Source organism: Natator depressus, chromosome 6 (assembly GCF_965152275.1).
Source record: "Natator depressus isolate rNatDep1 chromosome 6, rNatDep2.hap1, whole genome shotgun sequence".
Taxonomy (NCBI): Eukaryota; Metazoa; Chordata; order Testudines; family Cheloniidae; genus Natator; species Natator depressus.
The window spans coordinates 25,847,751-25,875,264 of NC_134239.1; the positions used below are offsets into that span (position 1 = coordinate 25,847,751).

The window sequence follows — 27,514 nt, forward strand, 5'->3', positions numbered from 1 at the left end:
TGTCCCGAGTTAGAAGTGAGGACAAGGAACAGTTGGTTGCCATTGGCTTCCCTGGGTGACTAATAGGAAGACCAACAATGTTCTGTTCTGTATGAGGTGGTCACTATAATGTACCCTTTCTATCAACTGCCATCTTAGGCCCTTCAGGCAGACTGATAAGGGAACACTGGAGCTGCCACATTTGAACAGATTAATCTTTCTCCTAGTCTGCCATCCTAACAGTGGCTAAGATCAGATGCTTCAGAGGTTGCTATTCAGTAGATAGGAATCACCACTCGGGGTCAGATCAGGGTCCGTTCAGTGCAGTATGTGGTCCCTGACAATGGCCAGCTCTGGCTGAATGAGAAGAAGGTGCAAGAAGCCCTTCAGTAGGCAGCTATAGGATAACCTGCCCCTAGGGATAACTTCTTCCTAACAGTCAATAGCTAGAGGCTGGTTCATAAACCTGAAGGTTTATATTGCTTTTGAGATTTTTTTCATTTACTGTGACTCTGGATAGTTTTGTAATCCCTATCAATGTCCAGGGTGATCTGTTCTGGTGAAAAATATCTTAGCCATATGAGAACCCCATGAAGGGTGTAATGTGTGATTTCTCATGATGTTCCTGAAAATGGAACTACTGACCCTCTCTCAGCTACAGTCGGGACAGTGGGGGTGGCTGTAGCTTGGAAACTTTTAGATTCAGGCCAGTGCTCCCCACTCAAATCCCGCAGAATAGTTCCATATAAATGCTGCTATTTGTAGGAAATGTTTTAGGTCTGTGCAAGAAAAGATGCTTTTGAATCTCTCTGCAAAAAAACCCACTTTATTTTCTAGAAACTCTGTTTTAAGCCTCCTGGTCTCTTATTTTTTTAAAAAATCCCTGCTGTATTGGCCTATGTGGAATGGCCCAGAGTCACTAGTGGCTTTGGGTGCCCAATCTGAGACACCTTAAAGGGACCTGATTTTTTTCAGAAACTGCTGATTTGCCCGCTCTCTGAAGCTCAGACCCCATTAAGGTATGTCAAGTTGGGTATCCCAAAAGATGAAGCAAACAATCCTAATCATTCTGAAAATCCCTGGCCAATAACTGCACTCAAAAGCATTTAAGAATGGAAAAACTCTGATCAGTGCAAAACTAAAGGGTCTCTTCTCTCCCCCCGCATCGCCCCCCCCCCCCCCCCCCCGACTCCTGCAACCTCAAATTTACCTTTAGGGAGATCAATTATAAAACCTAAAACTAATGAGATTCTGTTTTCTTGACTGAATAAAGTGTGGTTTGAGAGCAGCATGAAATATACCACAACCTGTCACCCGTGTCCTATGCAAAGGGAATTCATCTCGGTCTAGTTCTGAGTGACCAGAAATTGAAGCTACTGCTGTGGGTTCCAACAAAGAACTTGGTGGTTTAGAAACAGAACCCTTCTTTCAGTCTGAAACTGGATCCTACAGCCTAGGAGGCGGACTATTAGTTGGGGCAGTGTGGAGCAACTTGCATTGCCACAACCTGTCCTGTTTCTGGGCACGGTTTGGGATTCACTTAAAAATAAAGCTAAAATTCCATTGATTTACTGAATGAAAAACAAGGTGCCTTTACAGTGGGGGTTTTCTACGGGTTGCTTCACTGCTTTTTGTGGGTCCCTTGTTTGGTTTTGTAGCCTGATCTCCAATTGGAATATTTTAAATGAAGCTGCATATAGATATAGAGCTGTTCTTAGATCTTCAAGCTACTCTGGAAGTGTGTGCATGCACTACTGATATATGCTACAGATATGTAGTGTACAGTCATAACCACCTAAAGCCCTCAGCATAAGGTTGCTGGCTGTGAAGGATTTTATTTATATTTTTCTCACATTTGGCCTCCATACTGCAGGAAAATCTAGCTCTAAAAGGCACTTTCCTGCTCAGAACTCAGGCAGCGCCTTGGGGAGGCCCGCAAGAGAGCGGAGGGCTTGTTGCTGAGGTGGAATCCAGCTGGCTTCGCTTGAGCTGCCAACCTGATGCAGTCCTGTTAAAATTCTTGGGCTCCTCGGGTGTCTTGTGGTGGAGCAGGCTCGACTCTAACATGGTGGTGATCTTCATCATTGGTTTGGAAGCCAGCTCCTTCAGTTTCCGGGCATCAAAACGTGGTCTGTGGAGAGGGGGCAAGCGGCACCGGAATGAGAATCCCTCCTCTTTCCTTATCCCTTTTTCTTCCTCGTGCTGCTTTCTCCTCTTGAGGGTTGTCATCTGATATAAAATGGCATCCCACATTTTGGTGGCCCTTGATTTAATCAGCCTGTTGTCTTGGCTGGCATTACCTTGAGAGCATTCTGCTTTACTTCCTGCTTCCTCCTGTTCAGCCTTGGCTGGCTCAGTTTCTGGGAATTGGGGCCCCTCAGGTTCCACTGTCAAGTGCTTCTTGAGGCGAGACCATCCGCTAAGCTTGGCTGTAAGAGGTCTGGCCTTCTCCACAGATGGTGGTGGAGGCTCAGCTTTGGGGGAAGGACTGGGAATGGTGGCTGTTGGCTGTGGTGGAATCACCAGCTCTTCCTTTCTTTCTGTGGAGAAAGCCCTGGTATTGTCAGCTGGCACTGTGGCTTCTTGCTTCTGAGCTGTATGGGGAGTCACTGGCCTTAGGCTTTCGCTCTGTGGCTCAGGGAGTTCAGGAACCCACTCTGTTCTGGACCTTGCTGTGTCACTTCCCGGGGTTTCTGATCTACTGAATTGAGGATCTGGCATCAGAGGACTGGGGAAAGCAGTCCCAACAGGCTCTCTGGGAGTTGAAGACTTAAGGGTTTTGTAGGGGGGCTCTGCTGTCATGGTGGGAAGCATGGGGTCCTTTGATTTGGGAGTAACAGCTCCAGCCTCATCAGCATTGAGAGTGACTGGTGCTGGCCCTACAGGTGGCTCTGAGTGGCTTTTGCCAGTATGGGCTGCTGAAGGCTGCCTGTCCTCACTGCTGAGGGCTGTAGAGGACTGGTCTGGTAAGGGGGTCTTCGCTCTGGGTGCCTGTACACTGTGGACACACGCATGCACTTTGGTGACGTGGGTAACCTCCACCGGGGCTTCTATGACAGGTGAGATGGAAACGGGAGGGTCAGGGAAAACGAATACACAATGTGCCTGCGGAGAGGGCAGCTGGGTGGGCGTGTCTGGTTTTGTCATCTCTTTTGGTTGCCGTGGGGACTGCCTGTGCACAGGGGATGCTACTGGAGAGACGGAGAGCTTGAGGTGTTCAGAGATTCTCCTCTGCTCAGTTACTTTGAGTGTGAACGGCTTGGCCTTTGGGAAAGGAGATGAGACGTGGTGGATGACTGGCTTGATGGAGAACCGGGGAGGGAGGCGGATGGTGATGCGCATCGACGTTTCTGGGGTCTTCAGCGGGGATAAGCGCTCGCTGTGCTCTAGGTCTGGGCTGGCCTCGCTCACTGGGGAGAGGTTGGACCGGAACGATTTGGCTTGCTGGGAGGCTAGTGGTGTATTCTTCTTTGCAACTTTCTTCAAGAGTCTCTGGAGCCTAAGATTGTCCTTACCAGGTTTCGGTAGTATGGCAGGGGGTGGAATCTGTGGATGGAGGGATTCTGGCTCGTAAGGTGGTGTTACCGTGATCAGCATTTTAATCCCCTGAAATGAAACACACAAAGCTTAGAGCTGACATCAGCAACTGATCTGCTTAACCCTGTGCATGCTGCTGCACTGTTCGCGCATGCCATGGGGCCACAAAGATGGGTCTGCTGGCAGCAGACCCCAAACATCTGTCTGTAGAACTTCTGAGTGCTGTCCCAGAGGTGTCTGGTCTGTTTCAGAAGCAAGGCTTTATCTGGGAGAGGGAGGAACATCGTACTGGTACTTTTACCCTCGCCCTCTCAATACAACCAGTGTCTAATCGATATTTCTCCACATCACTCGCACACAACAAAAGGGTATGAGTGACCACCAGTTTAGGGCTATGGGTCAGGATTTGAGATGTTAGTAGACTGTTAGAAGCAGGGGTGCTGGAACAATTTTTATGGTGGGGCTGCTGAGAGCCATTGAACCAAACTGTAAACCCTGTGTATGATGGAAACCATTTCAAGCTGGGAGTGCAGCACCACCCTTGTTCCAAGACCTATGGCTAGAAGCTTGCTAAGCATCTATCCTCACGCTGCCTGATGCTAGCAAGTCCCTTGCTGCCTCAAACACTAAAATGCATTTTCCTTCCTACTCCCACAACCCAAGCAATAAAAATTAGCTCTAATTTGGCCTTTAGGTCAGATGGTATTGCTTGTTCCTTCAGCTCTGCATCAAACAAGACCCCTTGCTCTGAGCTGTCTGAAATCCCAGTCTGAACTCTGCAGCTGGAACCATGTCTACAAAAATTGTTTTTGAGTTTCCCCTAGAGTACACCCAGGCACCGCCGGAGTCGGGTGACTGGACAATAAATGTGAAAAATCTGGACGGGGGGCGGTGTAATAGGAGCCTATATAAGAGAGACACCCAAAAATCGGGACTGTCCCTATAAAATCGGGACATCTGGTCACCCTATCCCAGAGGCTGGCAATGCCCTAAGCTGTGTGAACCTCCACTGCCCCAGCTCTCTTCCCATTCTCACCCTGGGCTGCAACTTCTGTGACCCTGTCTAGAAACCAAAGAAGTTCTTCAAAGCAGCTATAATCGGTCATGTGTAGAGATTACCAGTAGAGGTAGCCGCATGATCTGAGCAAAAACTGGGAAGTCTATGAAGGGCAGTAGCGTAGCTAGGTGGGGAGCGGGGCAGCAGCTGCTCTCCCACTGAGCAGAAGTGGTGCCTTTTTAATTTTTACTTACCCCGCAGCACGGGTCAGGCAGCGCTCCAGGGCTTCAGCGGTGGGTCCTTCACTCGCTCCGGTCTTCGGCAGCACTGAAGGACCCCCTTGCCACCAAAATGCCGCCAAAGACCGGAGCGAGTGAAGGACCCGCCGCCGAAGACCCGGAGCGCTGCCTGACCTGCCGCTGGGTGAGTACAACTGGGTCGCACCTTGTTTATCTCCACTCCCATTGCTGGGGTAGGGAGTGAGGGTGAGCACCTGGCTTATTCCATCCATCTCTCCCTGACAGACTTCAGCTCCCAAGTGTCGCAGATTAAACTTTTTTCCTCCAGTTATTGCCAGCTTCACAGTTGCTGAGCTGGCTTGGCCAAGAAGTGAGGCACAAGTGAATGAATCTGTCAGCTCCCACTGCTGGATGGTGTCAAGTGTCCTGAAAGAAGGAATGAGCGGGAGGAGGCTGGGAGCGTTCATAGGGGCTGTCAGGTGCTCTGTGCCTTTTTGGCAACTGCCAAGCTCATTCCAGCTTCTTTCTTGTTTGTGGTAGGTAAAATTTTAGTTTTGGGCCATAGTTCTAACTCACCTGGTCCCGGCCTTTGAGGAAGGTAATGCAGTATGCTGCATCAGTGTTTCTAGAGGTGCAAGCCTTAGTTCACTTGTAAACTACTCTGAGCAAAACCTTTTGATGGGTAGAACAGATGTTTCCACTTCAATGCACATGAGGCTTAAACAGCCTTTGGCTGCGTTTGCAATCTGTCTTTCAGCACTGGCTAACTACTCCTGCTGGGAGGCTGGCCTTTTGCTTGCTTGCTACAGAAATTCCTGGCAGGCGGAGTGGTGAAGAAAAGGGAGGGCTAAAGCAAACTCTAAAGTTAAAGGTTTCAGACTAACAGCCGTGTTAGTCTGTATTCGCAAAAAGAAAGGAGTACTTGTGGCACCTTAGAGACTAACCAATTTATTTGAGCATAAGCTTTTGTGAGCTACAGCTCACTTCATCGGATGCATACTGTGGAAAGTGTAGAAGATCTTTTTATACACACAAAGCATGAAAAAATACCTCCCCCCACCCCACTCTCCTGCTGGTAATAGCTTATCTAAAGTGATCACTCTCCTTACAAACTTACAAGGAGAGTGATCACTTTAGATAAGCTATTACCAGCAGGAGAGTGGGGTGGGGGGAGGTATTTTTTCATGCTTTGTGTGTACAAAAAGATCTTCTACACTTTCCACAGTATGCATCCGATGAAGTGAGCTGTAGCTCACGAAAGCTTATGCACAAATAAATTGGTTACTCTCTAAGGTGCCACAAGTACTCCTTTTCTTTTTTCTAAAGTTAAAGGCTCTCTACTTCCCCACAGGTTCCAGTTACCACCCTAATTCCAGCAAAATCCCAGCAGGAAATATTTTCACTGCACAGCTGGAGCTGTTCTCCAGGCTGTAAAGGGTGTGGTGGCTCGTCGGCATAGGCAAAAGGCAATTGCTTTGTGTGTGTGCCCACACAAAAGCCACATAGCATTTTGTGAGGAAGCCTTGAAGGGGACTTGTGTATGTTAGATGGCAACTGCTGGAAATTTGAAGCAGCTGATCACTTTTAAGCAAAGGCTAGAATTAGGCGTAGCTCTATTCCAAGAGCAGCTCTTACGTGTGAAACTCATTTGACCGAAGAGGGCTAGAAATCCCTTCCCCATTGTTCTGTTTCACAGCATACACACACAACTTGGATAGAACAGATTCTCCGGCTGGAAGGTTGCACCAGAACACTGCTTTGTTAGAATTCAGAATGCAAAAGAACCCCAAAACTGAGACGGAGCTCCCTAAGGCAAAGAGGCACAACTTACCCCACCTTCCCGTAGACTGGCTGGCTGCTGACTCTGCTGGATCACTTGGCTATGGAGCCCTGTAACCTGCAAGCAAGATCAGAGAAGCCTCCTCCCAGCTCCTAAAGTGATAGCTTGCAATTCCAACAGAGTCCTCATTACACCAAACCTACCACACATCCCCAGGGTTGGGGGTCTGAAAGACCTCAAAACGCCTGACTTAGGCTTTGCACGCGTGTCGCTACATTGCTGTCATTACATGAGCGTAAGCTCCTCCTTGAGCTATGCTGCACCAGCGTAAAGTGGATTTACTCTGGTGCAGTTGGCTCTGGTAACTTACTAGCACAAGGTGCAATAGTGTATGCCCAACTTCGCGTCGGAGACCTGTGTCTGGCTACAGCTACGCGATGAGCTAGGGATGTGATTTCCCTTGTGTGGGTACGCTTAAATGGCAGCGTAGCAGCAGGAGCACTGGGTAGCAGCACTGGCTGAATAGTGCTGTGTACAGATCTGCCTGAAACTTGTGGGGATGGGCTCAGCACATCTGTGCCATTGCTGCTGCAACCTATGCCACCATGGCTGAGCATAAATAGCCGTGCGATCTAGCTTGCTTGTAGGTGTATGTGAGCAGGGGAATCCTAAGACTATATAAGAGGTTTGCACCCCTTTTGTATCCACGTAGTTACACCACTGCAAATGGCTTTTATGCAGGCAGGGCCTCCTAGGCACCCTTCGTTAAACCTGCTTTGAGCAAAACACTCTACATCTAGGGAATATCTGGAGTGTAGCCATGGGTAGGTCGTTTTTATATATATAAAAAAAAAATCTTCTTATGGCCAGCAGTAGACAGACCTCTCGCTTGCTAAAACCTTGCCTGCTGTGCTAAAAACAGAGGCCTTTCTTGCTGTTTAGACTGACTTGGGGCTCTTATGTTTCCTGGTGCCAGTCACTGAATCTGAAGCTATAAAGCTTTTGTTTTGAAGCATCGCTTTATAAATGACACAAGTGTCACCACTCTCCAAAAAGGAACCAAAATGCCACTTTAGCTTTTAATGGCTTGTGATGTGGAGGGGGACAGGTACCAGCCTTTGTTTTGTGTAGCTGTACAAAACAAACTGATCTAAGCAAAAGGAGGCAGGTGGAAACACCTCTCCCTCCCAATAGCGTGACACCTCATGGTAGAGTTGACGACTTTCCCTATGCCCCAACCCCCGAAAGTGACGTCTAGGCCATAGGAATTGCTACACTGGATGCGAGCAGTGCCTCATCAAGTCCTGTATCTGTCTAATGCTTGCAGCTGTTTCAGAGGAAGATGCCAAGTTCCCCGCAGCTGGGAGGTAATCAGTCCAGTGTGAAAGTCTTACTCTCAATAGTTAGAAGCTGGCTTATTATATACTGAAGCATCTGGGTTCATCTCTTCCAATGCGCTTGATTTTTAAAAAAAAAAGATCCTTGCTATTATAACTCTAAATATTCTTGTTAATCTATGTAAATGTCCAATCTTTTTTTAATCCCACCAAATCCTTGGTCTCAGTGATGCCATGAGGCAATGGATTCCACAGATGGCTTCTGGCAGAGTGGGAGTGATACCTTTCATCACTTTCAAATTTGCCGCCTTTCAGTTTCATCGATTTTTTTTTTTTTTTTTTTTTTTTTTTGCGTCGGGGTGGGCTACAACGACATGTTTTTGTCATGAGAGCTACCTTCTGTGTCTCCCCCTCAGAGTTCTGCATGCTTTCTGGAGAGCTCTCTCCTGGAGCAATCTGTCCTCTCAGTAGGAATTCCTCCCCTCACCCCTCCCAGTGTTGTGTATTGGAACAATAGCAGAGCAAAGAAAGATGCATTGCTTTGCTTGGTCTTATTGACTGCAGTGGATATTTAAAAGGGATTCATTATAAAATTGAGGGGGAATGAACTTCTCAAAGAACCCAAATAGCTTGTGAGGCTTCAGGAAAAGCAAGTGAAATGAGACTAAGAATCCCATGGGATTCTTAGTGTTAAGTATGTTCTTCATGCTGATGCACAACCTGAAACCTGCCTGGTCTTGGGATCCCCTTATGCTGCTCTACTGTGCTTAGAGAGATGCTTTAATCAAACTTAGTCTCTAGGTTGACCTTTAAACAGGGGAAGTATCCATGTGGTAGAGTCATTAACTTCAAGATGGAGAAGTAATTTGGGATGCTGGAGTGATGGCACAGAATCAGCTGTTCTGTGTGGAAGAATGAGCTGAGGGAACTTGATACCTATGTTGCTGCAGCTGGTCGCCAAGGGAAAGAAAGCTTTGCTTTAGTATTTTTCTTGGGCTCAGAGGGGAAAACTGGGGCAGCATCACCTCTAGCATCTAAACAATGACTCCTAGGGACGAGCTGACTGCATTGAAACTCACCTTTCTCTCTGCCAGGGTATCATGATCTGTTCAGGACCCTTGCTGCTGTGTCCGGTCTCCTGCCTGTTGCCAATCGCCTCATGTCACAGTAACAGAGCAGCAGAATCCAGAGGCCTTGAGAGTGATTTGATGTCTTCTCAGACATTCTAGGCTCCCATTCTGGGTTGCAAGCAGCTCCTGTACACAGGTTAAGCCACAGTATAGGGGCTGTAAACCCAGGAGGAACACTCAAAAAATACGGGTGGGGGGGGGAGCATCTTGGGCTCACTATCTGTAGCCCAGATTATCACTCTCACTAAGTTTGTCCTTTGTTCTGTTTTTCTTTTACAGCAGAGCTTGGTCCTGACTAGATGCAACCCTGTACTCAACGCTGATGCTCCCTCTGCTATAAGGGAGATCACTGAAGGATGTCTTTCTCCCAGTCCCTGGCAGGCAACTTCTCTCTGCTCCAGAACAGCCTGGCTGTATCCTCGAGTGGGAGCATCACCCCATGCTGCTTTCGTGTGGATGAAAGGAACATAATCAGCTGGCTATTGTTCCTCCCTTTAACTTTCTAAATGACTCTTTGCTGTTTTTGTATTTGGCTCCTCTGGGCCCTTTTGTTTCCATGCTGGAGATGGGAGGCCATTACTTCGGCCCTCTCTAATCTCTCGAACACATGAAGAGAAGGATCTGCCAACTTGCCTAATCAAGCAGGGGGTAGAAGGCATATCAATAACCATTGAGAAACCTCCAGCTACTAACTCTTTCGGGGTAGGAGGGATAAAGCTGAACAGAAAAAGATTAATGGGTATGGTGGGAATGCTCAACAGATGAGGTTGGTGGACTGATTCTTAGAACCACCTCTACTCTGGCCTCCATAATCCGGTGGAGCCACAACTGTACTGGCAACCTAGACAATGTCATAGGTATCAAAGAACCACCATGTTCTTCTGTGAGTGGGGAAAACTTACCACCTGTTTTTTTTCCATCTCTTCACCTGTGCCTCTTCTGCTGTGAACTTTAATACGAGGTGGGGAAAACCTATGACTGACCATCTCCAGGCCAGGTTAGTCTATGCCAGCTGAATACAAGATTCTAATCCAGACTTTTCAAATTCTACAGCTGTTTCTATACTGAGGTGGTCCCTTCACCTGTCCATCACAGTGCCAATCTCTTCCAGACCCTGACTGTCCCATGTGAACAGTGGCAGCCCAGACTTTGGGTTTGAGCCCATGCAGTAGCTCTTACCTTTTGGTCTCTGCTGATGAGTCTGAGGGTTCCTTTTCTATTTGCTGCATACTCAAACCCACTGAGATAATCTTTTTAACATGAGCCCCAGTAGAGCTGTGTCAAGTATTCCTGTCAAAGTGCATCAGCAAACTTTGGCCTGTGCTCCTGTGTGTGGACTGTGTTGGTGCAGCTCGGAAACCAGCCATCTTCACCACTTTTCACCCATTGGCGCTGCCTAGGTAGAAGGGTGTTCTGGGGAGGTAGGGGCTGCTTGTAGGGGTGGGAAGAGCCCTTGAAGATTAGTAAACCTCAGACCTCCACGGTAACCCGACAGGATTTGGTTTGCTCCCAGTCCCTGCAAACTAACTCTCCCGGGTCAATTTGTAAACTCCTTCATGTCCTCTAGCCCACAGTCTTTGGCACATCCCTGATCTCCTCTCATTAAAAATGTTTCTGTTCTTCCCCCTGCAACTTGCTTCTGTTATCCTCAGATAGGAATCCCTGTCTTATGGGGCCTCTCTCATCCCTCAGTTTGCTTACTGCTTTAATTGATTCTGTCCTGGATTTACTTTTGTGTGTGTGAGCATTTAATAAAATGTCTGAGGAAGATATTGTAACAGTTGTGGCTCTGAGGGTTTCACTAATGGTCAAAACGGTCCGGTTCATACAATAAAGTTGTTTCCAATGTCTCTGCCCGTCCGGCTACAGCAACATGTTGGGGGAAGCAAAATTTCCCAGCTTCTCTGAAATGAAGAGAGCAGGAGCCCAGCAGATACTAGAGGGTTTAGGAAAAGATCCTGCCACTTAAGTTTTCTGTGGTAGGAGAATTTCTGACTTTCACCCGTAGTGGGGAATCAGGTGAGTAAGTAGGATCTGATCATTTTAGGGAGTGGATAAAAGATGGTGGCTGTAGCATAGAGAATTGCTTTCTTAAAAACTAGACCTCTAGAAGGAGCAGAAAGCAAAGCCGGTTATCTCAGTCCATAGAGACGGTCACAATCGGTTCTTTGGCTGAAATGCAAAAATTTTACACTGAATCTAATTTTGGAAAGTGTTGGGCACGCAGCTCTAGGTTAGTGAACCAGTGGCATCACTTCACAGGAAGCCAAAGCCGCACTGAAGGGACAGAATGAGGCTGATAAAGGTAAATGCCCTGGCTGTGGGTATTTGTCTTCAGATGGTTCCAAAGTTGCCAAACCCACTACAAAGGCCACTATGCCACAACTAATCAGCCTTAGCAGTCGTACCACCCTCTGCATGTACAGGCAGAAGCCATGCAGTGCTATCCTTGCCCATGCTATCCAATAATGGTTGGGGAAAGGCTAGTCTCCTATTCAATTATGTTGTCTGTTTTCAGTACCTCCATAGAAGTCTGAAACTAGAAGTCTTTCCAGCATTGTCTTAGCCAAAACTTTTTTTTAATCTGGAGAAGGCCTCTGCCCCAACACATCCTTATCCTTTTAATAAAGCTCAGAATTAAGATGCTGCTTTCATCAGAGCACTGAATTTATCTCTAGGAATCTCAAGCTGGCACCTTGCCCAACATTCAATTCTATTTTGGAGGGATAGGGAAGAAGGGAGACCTCTTTTTATGTGCCAACACCATGGCTCTCATAGCAAAACACTGAACAATATCTGTGTGACATGGGCTCTCTTTAGTAAGAGTTACTCTGTCTGGCATATTCACCTTCCCTCCCCCACACTTGGGCCCAGATTCACAAAGGTACTAACTCCCACTGGGATCATTGGAAGTTAGTGCCCAATTACGTCTGTGAATCTGGGCCGTGGAGTCTTGGGTCAAGTCACAACTGGTCTCATAGAAACAACGGTCATAGTCCAGGTGCTGACTTTAATGGAGGAATGAACAGATTTCATAGCTGCTTCTGTAACCCCCAGACCTTCTGGGGGTGGTGTTCTGTCCTACTTGTAATGTCAACAGACCGGAGTTGTCAGCAGGCAGGATCAAACCAGGGACCTCTGGAGCTTAGTGCATGAGCCTCTACCACATGAGCTAAAAGCCAAATGGCATTTAGCTCATGCGGTAGAGGCTCATGCACTAAGCTCCAGAGGCCCCAGGTTTGATCTTGCCAGCTGACGCCTGGGGTCTGTCAGCATTACAAGTGGGGCATTCTCTCTCAAGTGGTCTCAGTGCTACTAGATGGGACAGAACACCACACCCAGGAGGTGTGTGGGTTATGGCTTCCTCTAGAGCATTTCTGTCTCTAGTGATTGGGGGGGGGGAGAGAAGACCCAGGAGAAATTGGGCCTGAATACTCTCCGGTTGCTTTCAGGAACTACCTGAAACTGGGAATTTTTTCCATACTTCATTTAACTTTCATACTCGCTAGAATTCCTTTCCCTGGGGCTGCAGTATGGACATGTAGCTAGCATTGGTAGTTGTGGAAGCCAGCTGCCAAGATCATTAAGTAGGCAAAGGACTTGAAGGCAGATGGGGCCTTTAATGTTCTCTGAGATCCTGATGTGAAACTCAGCAAGGCCCAAGAAGCTGCCTAAGGCTGCCAGACCTGTTCAGTAGCGAGTGAATGGAAGCAGGGTGGGAGATGTGGTACTGTTGGCATCAGAGCAAAGAATGCCCCAACACTTTCTGCACCCTCCTCCTCACAGCTCACCCCTGCACACAACACCCGTTCCCACAAAGAAAATCCCGACGAGAAGCAGGCCCATTGGGCACATTCTGTCTGGCTGTAATTTCAAGAGTGCTTGGATGGGGGCCAGAACAGCTCCTCTTTTGAGTTGTTGGCCCATTTTCACTGCTTTAGATATAGGGTCTGCTACCCTTACTCATGTTGTCTAGTACCATAGGCGGTGACTGGTCCCCACTGATGTCTATTGGAGTAAGGGTGACTGAATGGGCCCTTCTGTCACATTTACCTCGGTTTCATAAAATGAAACTGCTCCCCATCTATCTAGATGTTAATATAGCCTTTGTCACTGTAGCAGCTGAGACCCTCCCAGACATTAAGGAATTTATCCTCATGACCCCTGTGATGTAGCAAAGTAGTATCCCCTTTTTATAAAGGGGGAACTGAGGCACAGATTAACCCATTTGCTTGAAGTCATACAGGCAATCTGTGCCGGAACTGCGAGCTGATTTGAGATGGCTCGGGCCTTACTCCAGCGCCTTAACTGCAAGACCATCCTTCCTTCTCTTGTGTTGCTTTAACAATTCCAAGCAACATTCCCCTAGAATGCTGTCAGGCGAGGCTTGAATCAAACCCTAGGTTCTGAATGCCACTCCTTGAATTTGAGCTGTCCAGATCTGAACTCTGGACTGAGCCAGTGGTTGTAATGAAAAGAATAGGGATCACTTCTTTTACTAAAACTAGCCCACTTCAGTGCCACTTTCTCGAAACAAATCGACACACAACGTCTGGCACTTTTGGTGAGCAATGCTAAAATAACAATAACACTGAAACATGTTTTAGTTTCAGCCTTCACAGCAGTGTATAAAATGACAGACTAAAAAGCTGATGAAAATAATTTGAGAAAATCCTCAAGTATTCACTATTTCCAGGGCTTGCTCTGTTTAAAGGTTGAAGGCTGGATTTGAACTAGCTTCTGTTTCTAGCTGTAAAATAATTGTAGGTGCAGATTTGTGATTGCACTTATGCATGCCCACAATTTACATAGTGAAGAGTCTGATTGAAAGTCCCTTGAAATGGACAGACTCCCACTGGCTTCAATAGGCTTTGGATCAGGCCATTAGTGAACAGCCAGAAGCAGGGGAATTAGGTAGATTTCTAAGTTAAATTAATTGTGGTGGTTTTTATTTTCTTTTTAAATTGCACTTGTACCTTGTCCCCTCTGGAAATGGAAGCTGGTGTCTGAAAATTTGGTCCTAATGTCAGGTTTTCCTCCTTGGAAATATTAGTGGAACTCCCACAGATATTGAAATAGTACTGGATAAGTGTTTTGAACGCTCTCAGTGCAAGTATACTGACATATCATCCTCTTTTGTTGGGTCTAAGAATCGAAGTACCACTGGAATAAACTTTTTTCCCCTAGCTGTATAAAGAGTGGGCCTGACGTTGGCCAAAAATATATATAATAAAGAATTCATAGAATTTAAGGCTAGAAGAGACCATTGTCATCTAGTCTGACCACATGGATTATACAGGGTCTAGAATTTCACCCAGCGAATCTTGCCTTGAGTTCACTAATGGTTATATGAATAGTTGTGCAGTGTTTGAGCTAGAGCATATCTTTCAGGAAGACATCCAGTCTTTGTTTAAAAACTCCAAGTGATGGAGGATTTGCAATGCTAAACAGTTTAAACTTTATTTTCTTTCCTTAAATAACAGGGTAAAAGACAAAAAACTTGTCACTCCAATCCAGGTCTCTGGCATGCATGCATGAGTGGTTACAGATTACACAAGAATGAAAACAACTCTTCATCCCACAGTGTAATCAGATGTTTTATGAAGTTTGTAAAAACCTTGGGTAATTCTAGTTGATGTCCATCTTCTTAATGTTGCAGAACTCTGCACTGCCAGGTTTTGTCCAGAAGTAGCAGTAATGAAGTCTGTCTCTGTGTTATTTCTGGTTTTAATAAAACCAGCAACTATTAAGCGTCAAATCCAAGATTTAAGAGAGTTATGGCATTGACTTCAATGGGAACCGGATTAGGCCCAGTTTGAATAAAGCATCCCTTGCAAGTTTCAAGTCTGATTTCTACACCAAAGAAGTTTGGATAAGCTTCAGACAAGTATGTGACCTTTCCATTCCAAACTGAAACATCAAGATTGCTGGAAGTTTGCCAGTCACTCAGCACTGGCTGGAATGTGAGAATACCCCTGAATGGCTATTCCACTGCTGATCCTTCAACTTTTGATCCTTATCTCTGGTTTACATAGGATGATGTTTTAGAAATTGGATCTAGCATTCTTCCTGTAGGTTGCTTGGAATTCATGCTTAACACTGGGTTGTATTGATCAATTTGTAGATGCACAGATCCAGATCTTCAGCTGATATAAATCAGCATAGCTTCATTGAAGTAAATAGACCTATGCTGAGGATCTGGCTCATGGATTTTAAGGCTACAAAGATCTTATATGACTACCTGCATAACACAGGCCATAGAGTTTCACCCTGTGATTCCTGCATTGAATCAAATGACTTATGATTGAACTTAGAGTACATCTTTTGGAAAGACATCCAGCTTTGATGTAAAGACGCCAAGTGTTAGAGAATTTACCACATCCAATGGTTAATTACCTTAATTATTAAAAATGTATGTCATCGTATTTCCATTTTGAATTTCAACTTGACTTCAATTTCCAGCTGGTGGATCTTGTAACACCTTTATCTGCTATATTAAAAAGCCCTCTAATATCAGAGATCTTCTCCCAGTGTGGGAACTCAGAGACCTTGATCAAATTTCTTCTTAATAGTGTCTTTATATAAGATCAGAGATTCTGGGTCAGACCAGTGGTCCATCTAGCCTAGTGTCCTGTCTTCTGACAGTGGCCAATGCCTGGTTCTTCAGAGGGAATGAACAGAACAGGCAATCATTGAATGATCTTTCCTCTGTCATCCATTCCCAGCTTCTGGTAGTCAGAGGCTAGGGACACCCAGAACATGGGGTTGCATCCCTGACCATCTTGGCTAATAGCTATTGATGGATGTATCCTCCATGAATTTATCTAATTCTTTTTAGACCCCGTTATAGTTTTGGCCTTCACAACATCCCCTGGCAACGAGTTTCACAGGTTGACCATGTGTTGTGTGAAGTACTTCCTTTCGTTTGTTTTAAATCTGCTGCCTATTAATTTCACTGGGTGGCCCCTGGTTCTTGTGTTATGTGAAGGAGTAAGTAACACTCACTTTCTTCACACCATTCATGACCTCTATCATATCCTTCCCCCCCTCCGCCCCTTAGTCGTCTCTTTTCCAAACTGAAAAGTCCCAGTCTTTTAAATCTCTCCTCAGAGGGAAGCTGTTCCACACCCTTAATAATTTTTGTTGTTCTTCTCTGTACTTTTTTCCAATTCTAATGTATCTTTTTTGAGATGGGATGACCAGAACTGCACGCAGTATTCAAGGTGTAGGCGTACCATGGATTTATATAGAGTTGAATCATGATATTTAGGGTCTTGTTATCTATCCCTTTCCTAATGGTTCCTAACGTTCTGTTCGTTTTTTTGACTGTGGCTGCACATTGAGCAGACGTTTGCAGAGAACTCTCCAGGATGACTCCAAGATCTTTCTTGAGCGGGAACAGCTAATTTAGACCCCATCGTTTTTTATATATAGTTGTGATTATTTTTTCTAATGTACATTACTTTGCATTTATCACCATTTAATTTCATCTGCCATTTTTTTGTCCAGTCACTGAGTTTTGTGAGATCCCTTTGTAATTCTTCACAGTCTGCTTCGGCTTTAACTATTTTGAGTAATTTTGTATTTACTTGACTTTACTCTTTACCCCTTTTTCCAGATGATTTATGAATATGTTGAACAACACTGGTCCCAGTACACATCCATAGGGTACACCATTATTTACCTCTCTCCATTCTGAAAACTGACAATTTATTCTTACCCTTTGTTTCCTGTCTTTTAACCAGTTATTGATCCATGAGTGGACTTTCCCTCTTATCTCATGACTGCTTACTTTCAGAAATCCTTTTTAAAGGTCCTTAAGCAAAGTCCAAATCTACTGGATCACCTTTGTCCACAGGTTTGTTGACCCCATCAGTGAATTCTAATAGATTGGTGAGGCATGATTTCCCTTTGCAAAAGCCGTTTTGACTCTTCCTCAACAAATTGTGTTCATCTATGTGTCTGATAAGTCTGTTCTTTACTGCCTACAATGGCATGTAGCCTAACTGCGACAAATAGAAGCAAATATCTTCAATAGCCAGTGATGGGACGCTAGATGGGAAAGGCTCTGAGTGACTACAGTGAATTCTTTCCCAGGTGTCTGGCTGGTGGGTCTTGCTCACATGTTCAAGGTCTAACTGACATATTTGGATCAGGAGGGAATTTTCTCTCAGATCAGTTTGGCAGAGATCCTGGGATTTTTTTTTTGCTTTCCTCTGCAGGAAAACCCACCTGGGTCACTTGCAGCTTTAAACTAGTGTAAATGGTGGATTCTCTGTAACTTGAAGTCTTTAAATCATGATTTGAGGACTTCAGTAGCTCAGCCAGAGGTTAGGGGTCTATTTCAGGAGTGGGTGGGTGAGGTTCTGTGGCCTGCAATGTGCAGGAGAACAGACTAGATCAGTGGTTTTCAAACTACGGGTCGTGACCCAGTACTGGATTGTGGAAAGTAAGGCACTGGGTCGCGGCGGCTCTGGTCAGCACCACTGACTGGGCCATTAAAAGTCCCGTTGGCAGTGCTGCCCGACTAAGGCAGGCTAGTTCCTACCTGTTCTGACACTGCGCTGCGCCCCAGAAGAGGCCAGCAGCAGGTCCGGCTCCTAGGTGGGGGTGCTATGGGGCTCTGTGCACTGCCCCTGCCCCAAGCACAGGCTCCGCACTCCCCTTGGCTGGTAGCTGTGGGGGGATGTCCCTGCGGGCACTGCTTGTGCGCCTCTGCCTAGGAGCCAGACCTGCTGCTGGCCGCTTCTGGGGTGCAGCGTGGTCTGCGGTGCCAGGATAGGCAGGAAGCCTGCCTTAGTACCCCTGCTGCACCGCTGACTGGGAGCTGCCCAAGGTAACCCCATGCCCCAAACCCCTGCCCCAGCCCTGAGCCCCCCCAAACCTGGAGCCCCCTCCTACACCCCACACCCCTCATCTCCAGCCCCATCCCAGAGCCTGCAACCCCAGCCCAGAGCCCTGACCCCCTCCCTCACCCCAACCGCCTGTCCCAGCTCAGAGCCCCCTCCCACACCCTGAACCCCTCATTCCCGGCCCCACCCTGCAGCACTCACCCCCGCACCCCAACCCTCTGCCCCAGCCCTGAGCTCCTCCCACACCCTAAACCCCTCGTCCGCAGCTCTGTTGGGTCACAGGCATCAAAATTGTCTTCAACTGTGTTGCCAGAAAAAAGTTTAAAAACCACTGGACTAGATGATCATGATCGTCCCTTCTGGCCTTAAAGTCTGTGAGTCTATAGTTTTAACCAATTTGCCCCATCCTGAAGTTAGACCTACTGGCCTGTAATTGCTAAGATCACCTCTGGACCTTTTTTAAAAAAATTAAATAAACTAAATAGATTGAGCTTCTTAAATCACTCATTGCAAGGTGCTTTCCAGGCCATGAATCAGTCTTGTAGTTCTTCTCTGAACCCTTACCAGTTTTTCAAGATCCTTTCAACATCCAAACACTCTTGTTTCAAGACTGTAGGCGGCTGAGTGATCATTTTTCTTTGGGCCTTCGTAGTTTGAGATGGCAGGTAAGTTACTAAAACATTGTATGGAAAGGGAACCGGTGACGACTTGATATTTATAGTACCAAATGAACCCAGGAGATTAGTGCTTCTAAATCAAACATCCTCTTTGACAGATGGAAAGTTCCATTGGCTAAATGTAGCATGAAGACCTACTATCAGGTAACACCATCACATGTCACTAGACTTTTGCTTAGCAAGATTTGGCATCTAAGCTATTGTAGATTTGAAAGGCTGGTGATGGAGACATGGTGCCAGGATGAATATTCTGCGATGGTCATGCTAGATGGGGAAGCCAATGTGGGGCTTTGTAAGTTCACCTTTCAGAGCTGCTACTCTTCTCAGCGATCACAATCACAGAACGTTTCTTAGCTGCATGCTTGAATCTGTGCGCTGGTTACCCCTGTACCTGGAAAATGTGAGCTTGAATCTTGGCACTAGTGTATTGACATATATATGGAACCTACTGTCCAGAGAGGCTGGAAGCTTGAATCTGACTATACTGGCATGTGGATATTGCATTTCAAACAGAGGGGCATGTGTCCTGGTTCTATGCTATGTTGATTCTCCCACAGAGGCTACAAATCCTGCCCTGTCACTAATATGCTGGCATCTCTCCTGCTTCACTCCTGGCATTTGCGGATGAGCATGGCATTCAGTATGTGGAGGAAAAGGCTTGTGGCCATAGCAGAGACATAAGAAGGCAAATAGTGAGACCTAGACACAATCACAGTGGTAAGTATCAAAACAACTGTTGGTGACTAAAAAAAGTGAAATACCAGGGCAAAGGTCAGTCATTTCAAATAAAATGTGGTTAGAGAACCTCTCTATTTATATCAACTCAACCCTAGGCTCACCAGGAGGGCAGCAACATCATCAACACAAGACACCTTCTCTCCTCTCTTGGATAAAAACCTCACGATGCTGCTCACAAATGTCTCAAATTGGTACCTGTCTTGTGCTTGCACTAACCATGTGAGTTGTCCAAAGTTTGTTGAGTTAATCTTTGCTGTGCATCTGGTGCTCTGGTGACCAATGGATGGTATTGTCCATTAGTCAGCAGAGAGTTCCTTTCAATCTCCCGTTCTCATGCCATGATCCATCCGCTGTTGCTTTTGGCTTTTCCATAGTCTGCAAGACGCCTTTCACCTTGGTTTGCTCTCTTACACCTATGCTTCTCCACATAACCCTTTCTCCATACCCCAAAGTCCAAGTCAGAGCTTCCACACTAGCTTCTTGGAGAACGCTGTGCTTTTGTGACAGGCGCCTTGATTGGCAGCACACAAGTATCAAAGCAGACATCAGGTTAAACAGATGAATGAAAAATGATTTTCAATAGTGAATGAAACGTGGCAGAAGTGATTTTTCTAAGGTCCCCAAAATAGCTTCAGAGTTCAATCAAACTTACTCTCTCCTGCTTGGTTACAGAGCTGGTGGAACATGCTGGGATGACAGAATTCCTCTGAAAGAAGAAAAGGAGGACTTGTGGCACCTTAGAGACTAACCAAATTTATTTGAGCATGAGGTTTCGTGAGCTACAGCTCACTTCATCGGATGCATACTGAATTCCTCTGCTTATCCAGCACGACCACCAGCAATCGGAGCTTCCTCATTTGCTCCTTCTAAGCATTAAGGTACCTCAAATTGGACTAACAGGGACCACTTCTAGGAGCAAAGGGATAGTTCATTTTCCATGTTCATTCAATCTGTGGCCTCTCTTCTGAGACTGACAGCCAGGGTAGCAATGGTGACGGTGGTGGCTTTGATGGGTGGACACATGTTCACTAGGTATTGCATTGAGATCATCAACTCATTTCATGAAAGTCACTAAAGAACCTTCAGGTGCTGGCCTCTCCTGTCCTGGTTCTAAAGGTGAAAGGCTCCATATTCTATTACCAGTCCTGTATCCATCCATCCCCTTATTTATTTTGATGCATGCAAAAGATGCATCTAAAAATGAAATACAACTGAGAATGTTAACAAAGTAACCAGCCCCAATGGGCCAGCACTTCAGGTTGTGTATGTCATCATAGCTCCATTGACTTTTACAGAGCTAGACTGATTTTCACCAGTTGAGGATCTAGCCCTTTGTTTTCTCCTGCTTGATTTATAATCAGTGTAGATGATCAGCGTCCTTTGTTTATTCCTGCTGGTTAATGAACTTCTTGCTTTCTGTCTTTGCTGTGACATTTCAATAGCTAAACTTTCCCCGCGGAAGGAGGTGAAGCCCTAAAGCTGTACAAAAGTCCCTGCTTCCAGGATTTCACATAACTCCCCTAAATTACTAGGGCAGGTGCTATTACATCTGGCAACCGAGAGCTGTGGGAATGGCAGGGAGCTGGTTGTAGTTCTAGATTCTCACGGTGTATGTACCCAGCACCATCTGTACTGGGGCAACTCTATCTTACACCAGCTGACCATGGTCCCGGGGGGATGATAGGCCAATTGGGGATTGACAGAGCAGAGCACACACTGGCTATGCTGTAGGCCCCCTATACAGAGGTGGAGGTAAACTCCTATAGGAGTTGGATATGCTAGCTGTTTACTAACTGAGAGCTCCCCCTATGCTGGGGGACTTCTCAGCTGGATGGCCCTGGCTGCTTTCCTGCACCTGTGTGTCATGAAAGCACACAAAGAGGCTGGAGAACAGTAGAGAATCTGTCCCTGAATGTTTCTACGGGCCTGATGGGTGATACCTGTGCTCCATGTAAGCTGAAGAGCAAGGATTGTGAAATGTAAGGGAAATAGATCTCTCTTTATATCAGTGATGTCCTCTTCCCAGCATTTAGATAAGAATTCAGAAACACTGGACTCCCTCTGTAAGATGAATGATTAACTTCAATAGGTCAGCCAATAGAGGGAACACATGGAAAGGTCTGATTCCAACTCCTACACACAGCAAGCATGTGATGCAGTATATTCCTTATGAATACCCCTGACTAACCACTCTTGGCACAGTTCCCTATTGAAAGGAGGTGCAATGGTTGCTTAACTTTATTCTGTGGGTATTTTCTTACGGTCTCTCTATATATATCCCAGGCACCGGTTCCTAATAAAAGGTGAAAATCGGTATCGGGTATCCTGCTCTGGAAGAAAAGTTTGTGTCATATAAAAATACAGCAAACCTTCTCTGTAAGATTTGAGATAAGCAGCAAAATGTCCTTTATCTAGGTTGTTTGTGACTCAGACATACACACATGAGATATAAGTGAGCTGTAGCTCACGAAAGCTTATGCTCAAATAAATGGGTTAGTCTCTAAGGTGCCACAAGTCCTCCTTTTCATTTTGCGGATACAGACTAACACGGCTGCTACTCTGAAACCTACATTTGTTTTCCTTAATGTCATCTTATAGACCGATAGAAGAGATGTGGTTTAACAAGCCACGTAGCTTGACACAACCTCACTTAACTAAGTCCCATAGATCTTAGACCCCAATGTAAGACTGGACATGAATGATCCTATTCCAGTGTTTGGGGCATTAATTCATTAGAAACTATGGGCCAGTTTGCTGCCAGTAGCTTATTATTCACGTTGGTGACGGTGTACAGAGGACAAGATGATGTTCTTCATGCAGTTCATGGATGATGCAAAGAACAGAGAGATGGGTGCAATGGGCGAAGATGATGCGTGTAAGAAAGAGTGGCTAGAACCAAAAGATCGTATAGAGAGCAGGCAATACAGAAAGCAGAGAGATGGTCAGTGGGGAAAATACCATAGGTGATGTATGAAACAGATGCATGGAATCAAGAGATGAAACAAGAAATACACACCTTGTACGTGGATAACATATGGAGCAGATGGATGAACCATGAAACAAATAGTCTAGATCAGAGGTGGGCAAACTATGGCCTGCGGGCCACATGCGGCCCGCGAAACCATCCTGCCCAGCCCTTGAGCTCCTGGTTGGGGAGGCTCACCCTCGGCCCCTCCCCTGCTGTCCCTCCTCCCATGCAGCCTCAGTTTGCTGCGCCGCCAGAGTTCTGGCCCCCTGCTCCTGCCGGGCAGCACAGCAGCATGGCTGGCTCTGCCTGGGCGGTGGGGCTGCGAGCTCCTGCTGCTCTGAGCCGGGGCAGGGGTGGGGGGGTTGGATAAGAGACAGGGAGTCCCGGGGGGCAGTCAGGGGACGGGGCGGTTGGATGGGGCAGAGGTTCCAGGGGGGCAGTCAGGGGATGGGGAACAACAAGGTGGGTTGGATGGGCGTGGGAGTCATAGAATCATAGAATATCAGGGTTGGAAGGGACCCCAGAAGGTCATCTAGTCCAACCCCCTGCTCGAAGCAGGACCAATTCCCAGTTAAATCATCCCAGCCAGGGCTTTGTCAAGCCTGACCTTAAAAACCTCTAAGGAAGGAGATTCTACCACCTCCCTAGGTAACGCATTCCAGTGTTTCACCACCCTCTTAGTGAAAAAGTTTTTCCTAATATCCAATCTAAACCTCCCCCATTGCAACTTGAGACCATTACTCCTCGTTCTGTCATCTGCTACCATTGAGAACAGTCTAGAGCCATCCTCTTTGGAACCCCCTTTCAGGTAGTTGAAAGCAGCTATCAAATCCCCCCTCATTCTTCTCTTCTGCAGACTAAACAATCCCAGCTCCCTCAGCCTCTCTTCATAAGTCATGTGCTCTAGACCCCTAATCATTTTTGTTGCCCTTCGCTGGACTCTCTCCAATTTATCCACATCCTTCTTGTAGTGGGGGGCCCAAAACTGGACACAGTACTCCAGATGAGGCCTCACCAGTGTCGAATAGAGGGGAACGATCACGTCCCTCGATCTGCTCGCTATGCCCCTACTTATACATCCCAAAATGCCATTGGCCTTCTTGGCAACAAGGGCACACTGTTGACTCATATCCAGCTTCTCGTCCACTGTCACCCCTAGGTCCTTTTCCGCAGAACTGCTGCCTAGCCATTCGGTCCCTAGTCTGTAGCGGTGCATTGGATTCTTCCATCCTAAGTGCAGGACCCTGCACTTATCCTTATTGAACCTCATCAGATTTCTTTTGGCCCAATCCTCCAATTTGTCTAGGTCCTTCTGTATCCTATCCCTCCCCTCCAGCGTATCTACCACTCCTCCCAGTTTAGTATCATCTGCAAATTTGCTGAGAGTGCAATCCACACCATCCTCCAGATCATTTATGAAGATATTGAACAAAACCGGCCCCAGGACCGACCCCTGGGGCACTCCACTTGACACCGGCTGCCAACTAGACATGGAGCCATTGATCACTACCCGTTGAGCCCGACAATCTAGCCAGCTTTCTACCCACCTTATAGTGCATTCATCCAGCCCATACTTCCTTAACTTGCTGACAAGAATACGGTGGGAGACCGTGTCAAAAGCTTTGCTAAAGTCAAGAAACAATACATCCACTGCTTTCCCTTCATCCACAGAACCAGTAATCTCATCATAAAAGGCGATTAGATTAGTCAGGCATGACCTTCCCTTGGTGAATCCATGCTGACTGTTCCTGATCACTTTCCTCTCATGTAAGTGCTTCAGGATTGATTCTTTGAGGACCTGCTCCATGATTTTTCCAGGGACTGAGGTGAGGCTGACTGGCCTGTAGTTCCCAGGATCCTCCTTCTTCCCTTTTTTAAAGATTGGCACTACATTAGCCTTTTTCCAGTCATCCGGGACTTCCCCCGTTCGCCACGAGTTTTCAAAGATAATGGCCAAGGGCTCTGCAATCACAGCCGCCAATTCCTTCAGCACTCTCGGATGTAACTCGTCCGGCCCCATGGACTTGTGCTTGTCCATGCACAAGTCCCGGGTGCTTGTCAGGGGGCAGGGGTGTGGATAGGGGTCGGGGCAGTCAGGGGACAAGGAGCGGGGGGGAGGGGGGGGGTTGGATGGGTCGGAGGCTCTGAGGGGGGTGGGAAATGGGAGGGGGCGGGGGCCAGGCTGTTTGGGGAGGCACAGCCTTCCCTACCTGGCCCTCCATACAGTTTCGCAACCCGATGTGGCCCTCAGGCCAAAAAGTTTGCCCACCCCTGGTCTAGATATATATGGTTATTATTATGAAGGAGGATGGAAGCATGAGCCAGAGATGATACGCAAAGAGAAGACAGAGAATGCATACCAACTACAGATGAGGCATGAGCCAGAGATATGATACAGTCATGGTCCAGATGATCATGGAACAAATTGAGAATGCACGAATCAGCTAACTTCTCTTTCAGAGAGACGATGCATGGTGCCAATTGATTATGTATGAGGAAACCTATATCATGCTAGGAACAGAAAGATAATGCGTAGATTAGGATATGTTATGCATAGCACGATATGTATACATGAGCGACTCAGAGACGTGATTCATGAGGTAAGGAGGTAATGCACAGAATGTATAGGCAATATGGGGAGCAGCTAGATGACTCATTGAGCAGATGGGCCATGAATGAGAATTATGGAACAGATGAATGATGCAAAAAGCACACTGATATTGTATGGAGCAGCTACACGATGCATGAGGCTTACGGACAGCGCCAAGAACAGCTGTGTGGATAAAGTGATCAGAGGGGTGTCGGGAGAAAGCATATTGATAAGATGTTTCACAGAGCGGATGGACCACATCGGACCTGATCCTCCACCTGTGGAGTCAATGGGAGTTTTACTATTGATTTTCAATGAGACTCGGATCAGAGCCATAGGGAACAGATCCAGTAGACGATGCACGGAGTAGATACTACAGATATTCAAAATGAAGCATGAGCTGAGATTGGATGCATGGAGCATACAAGTGAGTCAAGAAGCAAAGAGATGATGGGATCAACAGTCCACCAAAAAAATCTGTGTCTGTCGAGGGGGAAGGGGAAGGCGCAGTAGGAATGCCTGGTTCCTGCCACTAGACCGGAAATGACTTGGCCTCAACCCCTGTCTGGACATTTCCCCTTAAGTGGGACTTGGTAGGGCAAGTCAGGCTCTCCCTCTCCACTGGGCCACAGCCCAGGGTCCTGTGGGAAGTAACACAGGCAGGGTCCTCCCTGCAGGGAGTCTAAGTCTGCCACCATGGACTACTTCCTATCTATGTGCTCCTTCAGTCTGGGGTGTGGCCCTTACAGTCCAAACACACAATAGTTTCACAAAAACTGTCCAAAGGTGGCTGGAGAAAGCACTGCCTGGAGAAAACACTGCCTTACACGTTCTGTAATCCCCTCTCAGGCTCTCTGGTCCCCCCTCTTTGCCTGACTTCCCGGAGAAGTATTTGTCTCTCCTACAGACTGTCCCACCACCCTTTGCCTGGGCTTCTGAGCTCCTTTTAATCCCCTCTTTCAGCCAGAGCACGTGCAGCAGGCCCAGGCCGGAGCTACCTGGGCCTAGTATTGCCTTTTAACTCCTTTGGGCCCGGGGTGGGGTTTGCATACCCCACGACAACGTACATCAAAATGTTTGCCTTTGGCATGGTAGTCAAAACAATCTTGGTTATTCAGGTGCCTCTAAGATGAATTGAAAGGCCCTTGCTTCCTTGCAGGTCACGCATGGACAGCCGGACGAAGGCTTCCCATTTTTTCAAGATGCTCAGTTTGTTTCCATGGAAGGACTTCAAACAAATGGGCCAGATCCTCAGCTGATGGGGAGCAATGGAGCTGCTCAGAGTCATACCCGCCAAGGCAGTGGCCCAATAGATTTCCAGATTATTTCTCTCTTTTCACATGGGGTTTTTTGTTTTTTGGTTTTTTTTTGGGGGGGGGGGCGGAATTCCGTGAATTTTCCTTCTCTGCTTCCAAGTAAGGGACTGGGTCAACTGACTGGAGACAGACACTGTGCAAGCAGGCACTGTGCAGTTTTGTCCTGTACACAGCTCTACCAATGCACCTCAGTCCTTGAGCCCTCTACTGCAGAGTAGGACAAAATGCCATGCCAGCACTAAAGGCAGACTATAATAGGCAAGCAGTTAGTCAAGTGAGACTAGCACATACGCTCCCGTCGACATTGCCAAACATGGTACACCGTTCATATAAAAGAAGGGGAGACGAAAATGTGGTATTCCCTTACATTATATCCATGTGCCGCTATTTGATCAAAGGCAGTATTTCCTGGAGAAATGCCAGCCATTCGGTTGCCTAGGGGCAATGATCTAGCCAAATGTGGCAAAAATGCTTAATGATGCTGAAAATGCCACAGAACTGAGTGTTCATTGCATTAGTGCTTTCAGTGGCACTGAGAGGAAAAAACCCAACATTACATGTCCTAATAACTGTGCACCTTTGCTAGGGATTCCCCCATCTCACCTGTGTGGGGTTTCCAACCCAATCCATACACGAGTCAGATTCCTTCTTCCCCTGTGTGAATTACAGAATAATTATAGCACTGGGGACAGATGTGAGCCCTTTCCACTTTTTCGCAAGAGCTCCCTCCTCTCCAGCAAACCCTCAAGAATCTTGTTTCAATATATTTTGGGGGGAGAAAGAGGGGAGGGGAAAAACCAGCCTACATCTAAAGAATGAAAAGCTCAAAACACAATTTTTGCTTTTGTACGTTACCTGGTGAGTGCTGAGTGATGGTTAGAGGCTGCAGCTTGTTGCTCCCAGCTCCGTGTGCTTAAAAACCCGTCTGAACATCCTTGGTTTGGACTCTTCCCTTCCTACAAATGGCAGGGAGAGGGGGAAGGAATTGATCCATGAGGCATGCCAAAAATAAAAACAGCCCCACAGCTCCTGACCTAAACGTTTTCTTTGCTCTTACCGGCTGACAGCAAAGAGGGCTGCTAAAGCTGTCAGCTCCACTGGAGGGCATGGTCTATATTGCTGGGGTCCCCTGCCAAGGGGAGGTGGAGACGGGGGAGGGGGTGTGTGAGTGAGGTGAGGACTGAAGGCTTAAAGAGATGGAAACTGTCACAAGGGTTGTATTAGGCACTGCAAACCTCTACTGGCAAATTAAGGCAACTGCACTGAGTGCATCAACAAACCAAATCCTCCAAAGGGTTCTCTTTCAGCCTGTGTTTGTTCTTATATCTCCAGGGCCTTTGGGAACCGCCTAATTCCCTCAAACTTTCCCAGATC

General features: G+C 46.8%; 2 protein-coding genes across 4 annotated transcripts in view; one reads left to right on the forward strand and one right to left on the reverse strand.

Annotated features, from left to right (window-relative positions):
- The window catches only part of LSP1 (lymphocyte specific protein 1), an 83,949-nt gene extending 73,195 nt beyond the window's left edge, over window positions 1-10,754 (forward strand). Inside the window, exon 11 of one of the 3 annotated variants that reach the window (XM_074954845.1) lies at window positions 9,279-10,751. The gene's annotated coding sequence lies outside the window, so the exon portion shown is untranslated. Of the gene's footprint in view, window positions 1-9,278 lie in introns of all 3 variants that reach the window. The other 2 variants (XM_074954847.1, XM_074954846.1) reach the window with 2 other exon arrangements.
- PRR33 (proline rich 33) lies at window positions 1,396-27,328 on the reverse strand. The gene is made up of 3 exons (XM_074954844.1): window positions 27,198-27,328; window positions 26,996-27,096; window positions 1,396-3,585 (listed from the first exon to the last, which is right to left on the reverse strand). The coding sequence occupies exon 3, from the start codon at window positions 3,574-3,576 to the stop codon at window positions 1,891-1,893; it is 1,686 nt and encodes a 561-aa protein (XP_074810945.1). The 5' UTR covers window positions 3,577-3,585; window positions 26,996-27,096; window positions 27,198-27,328; the 3' UTR covers window positions 1,396-1,890.
- Between the last annotated feature and the right edge of the window lie 186 nt (window positions 27,329-27,514).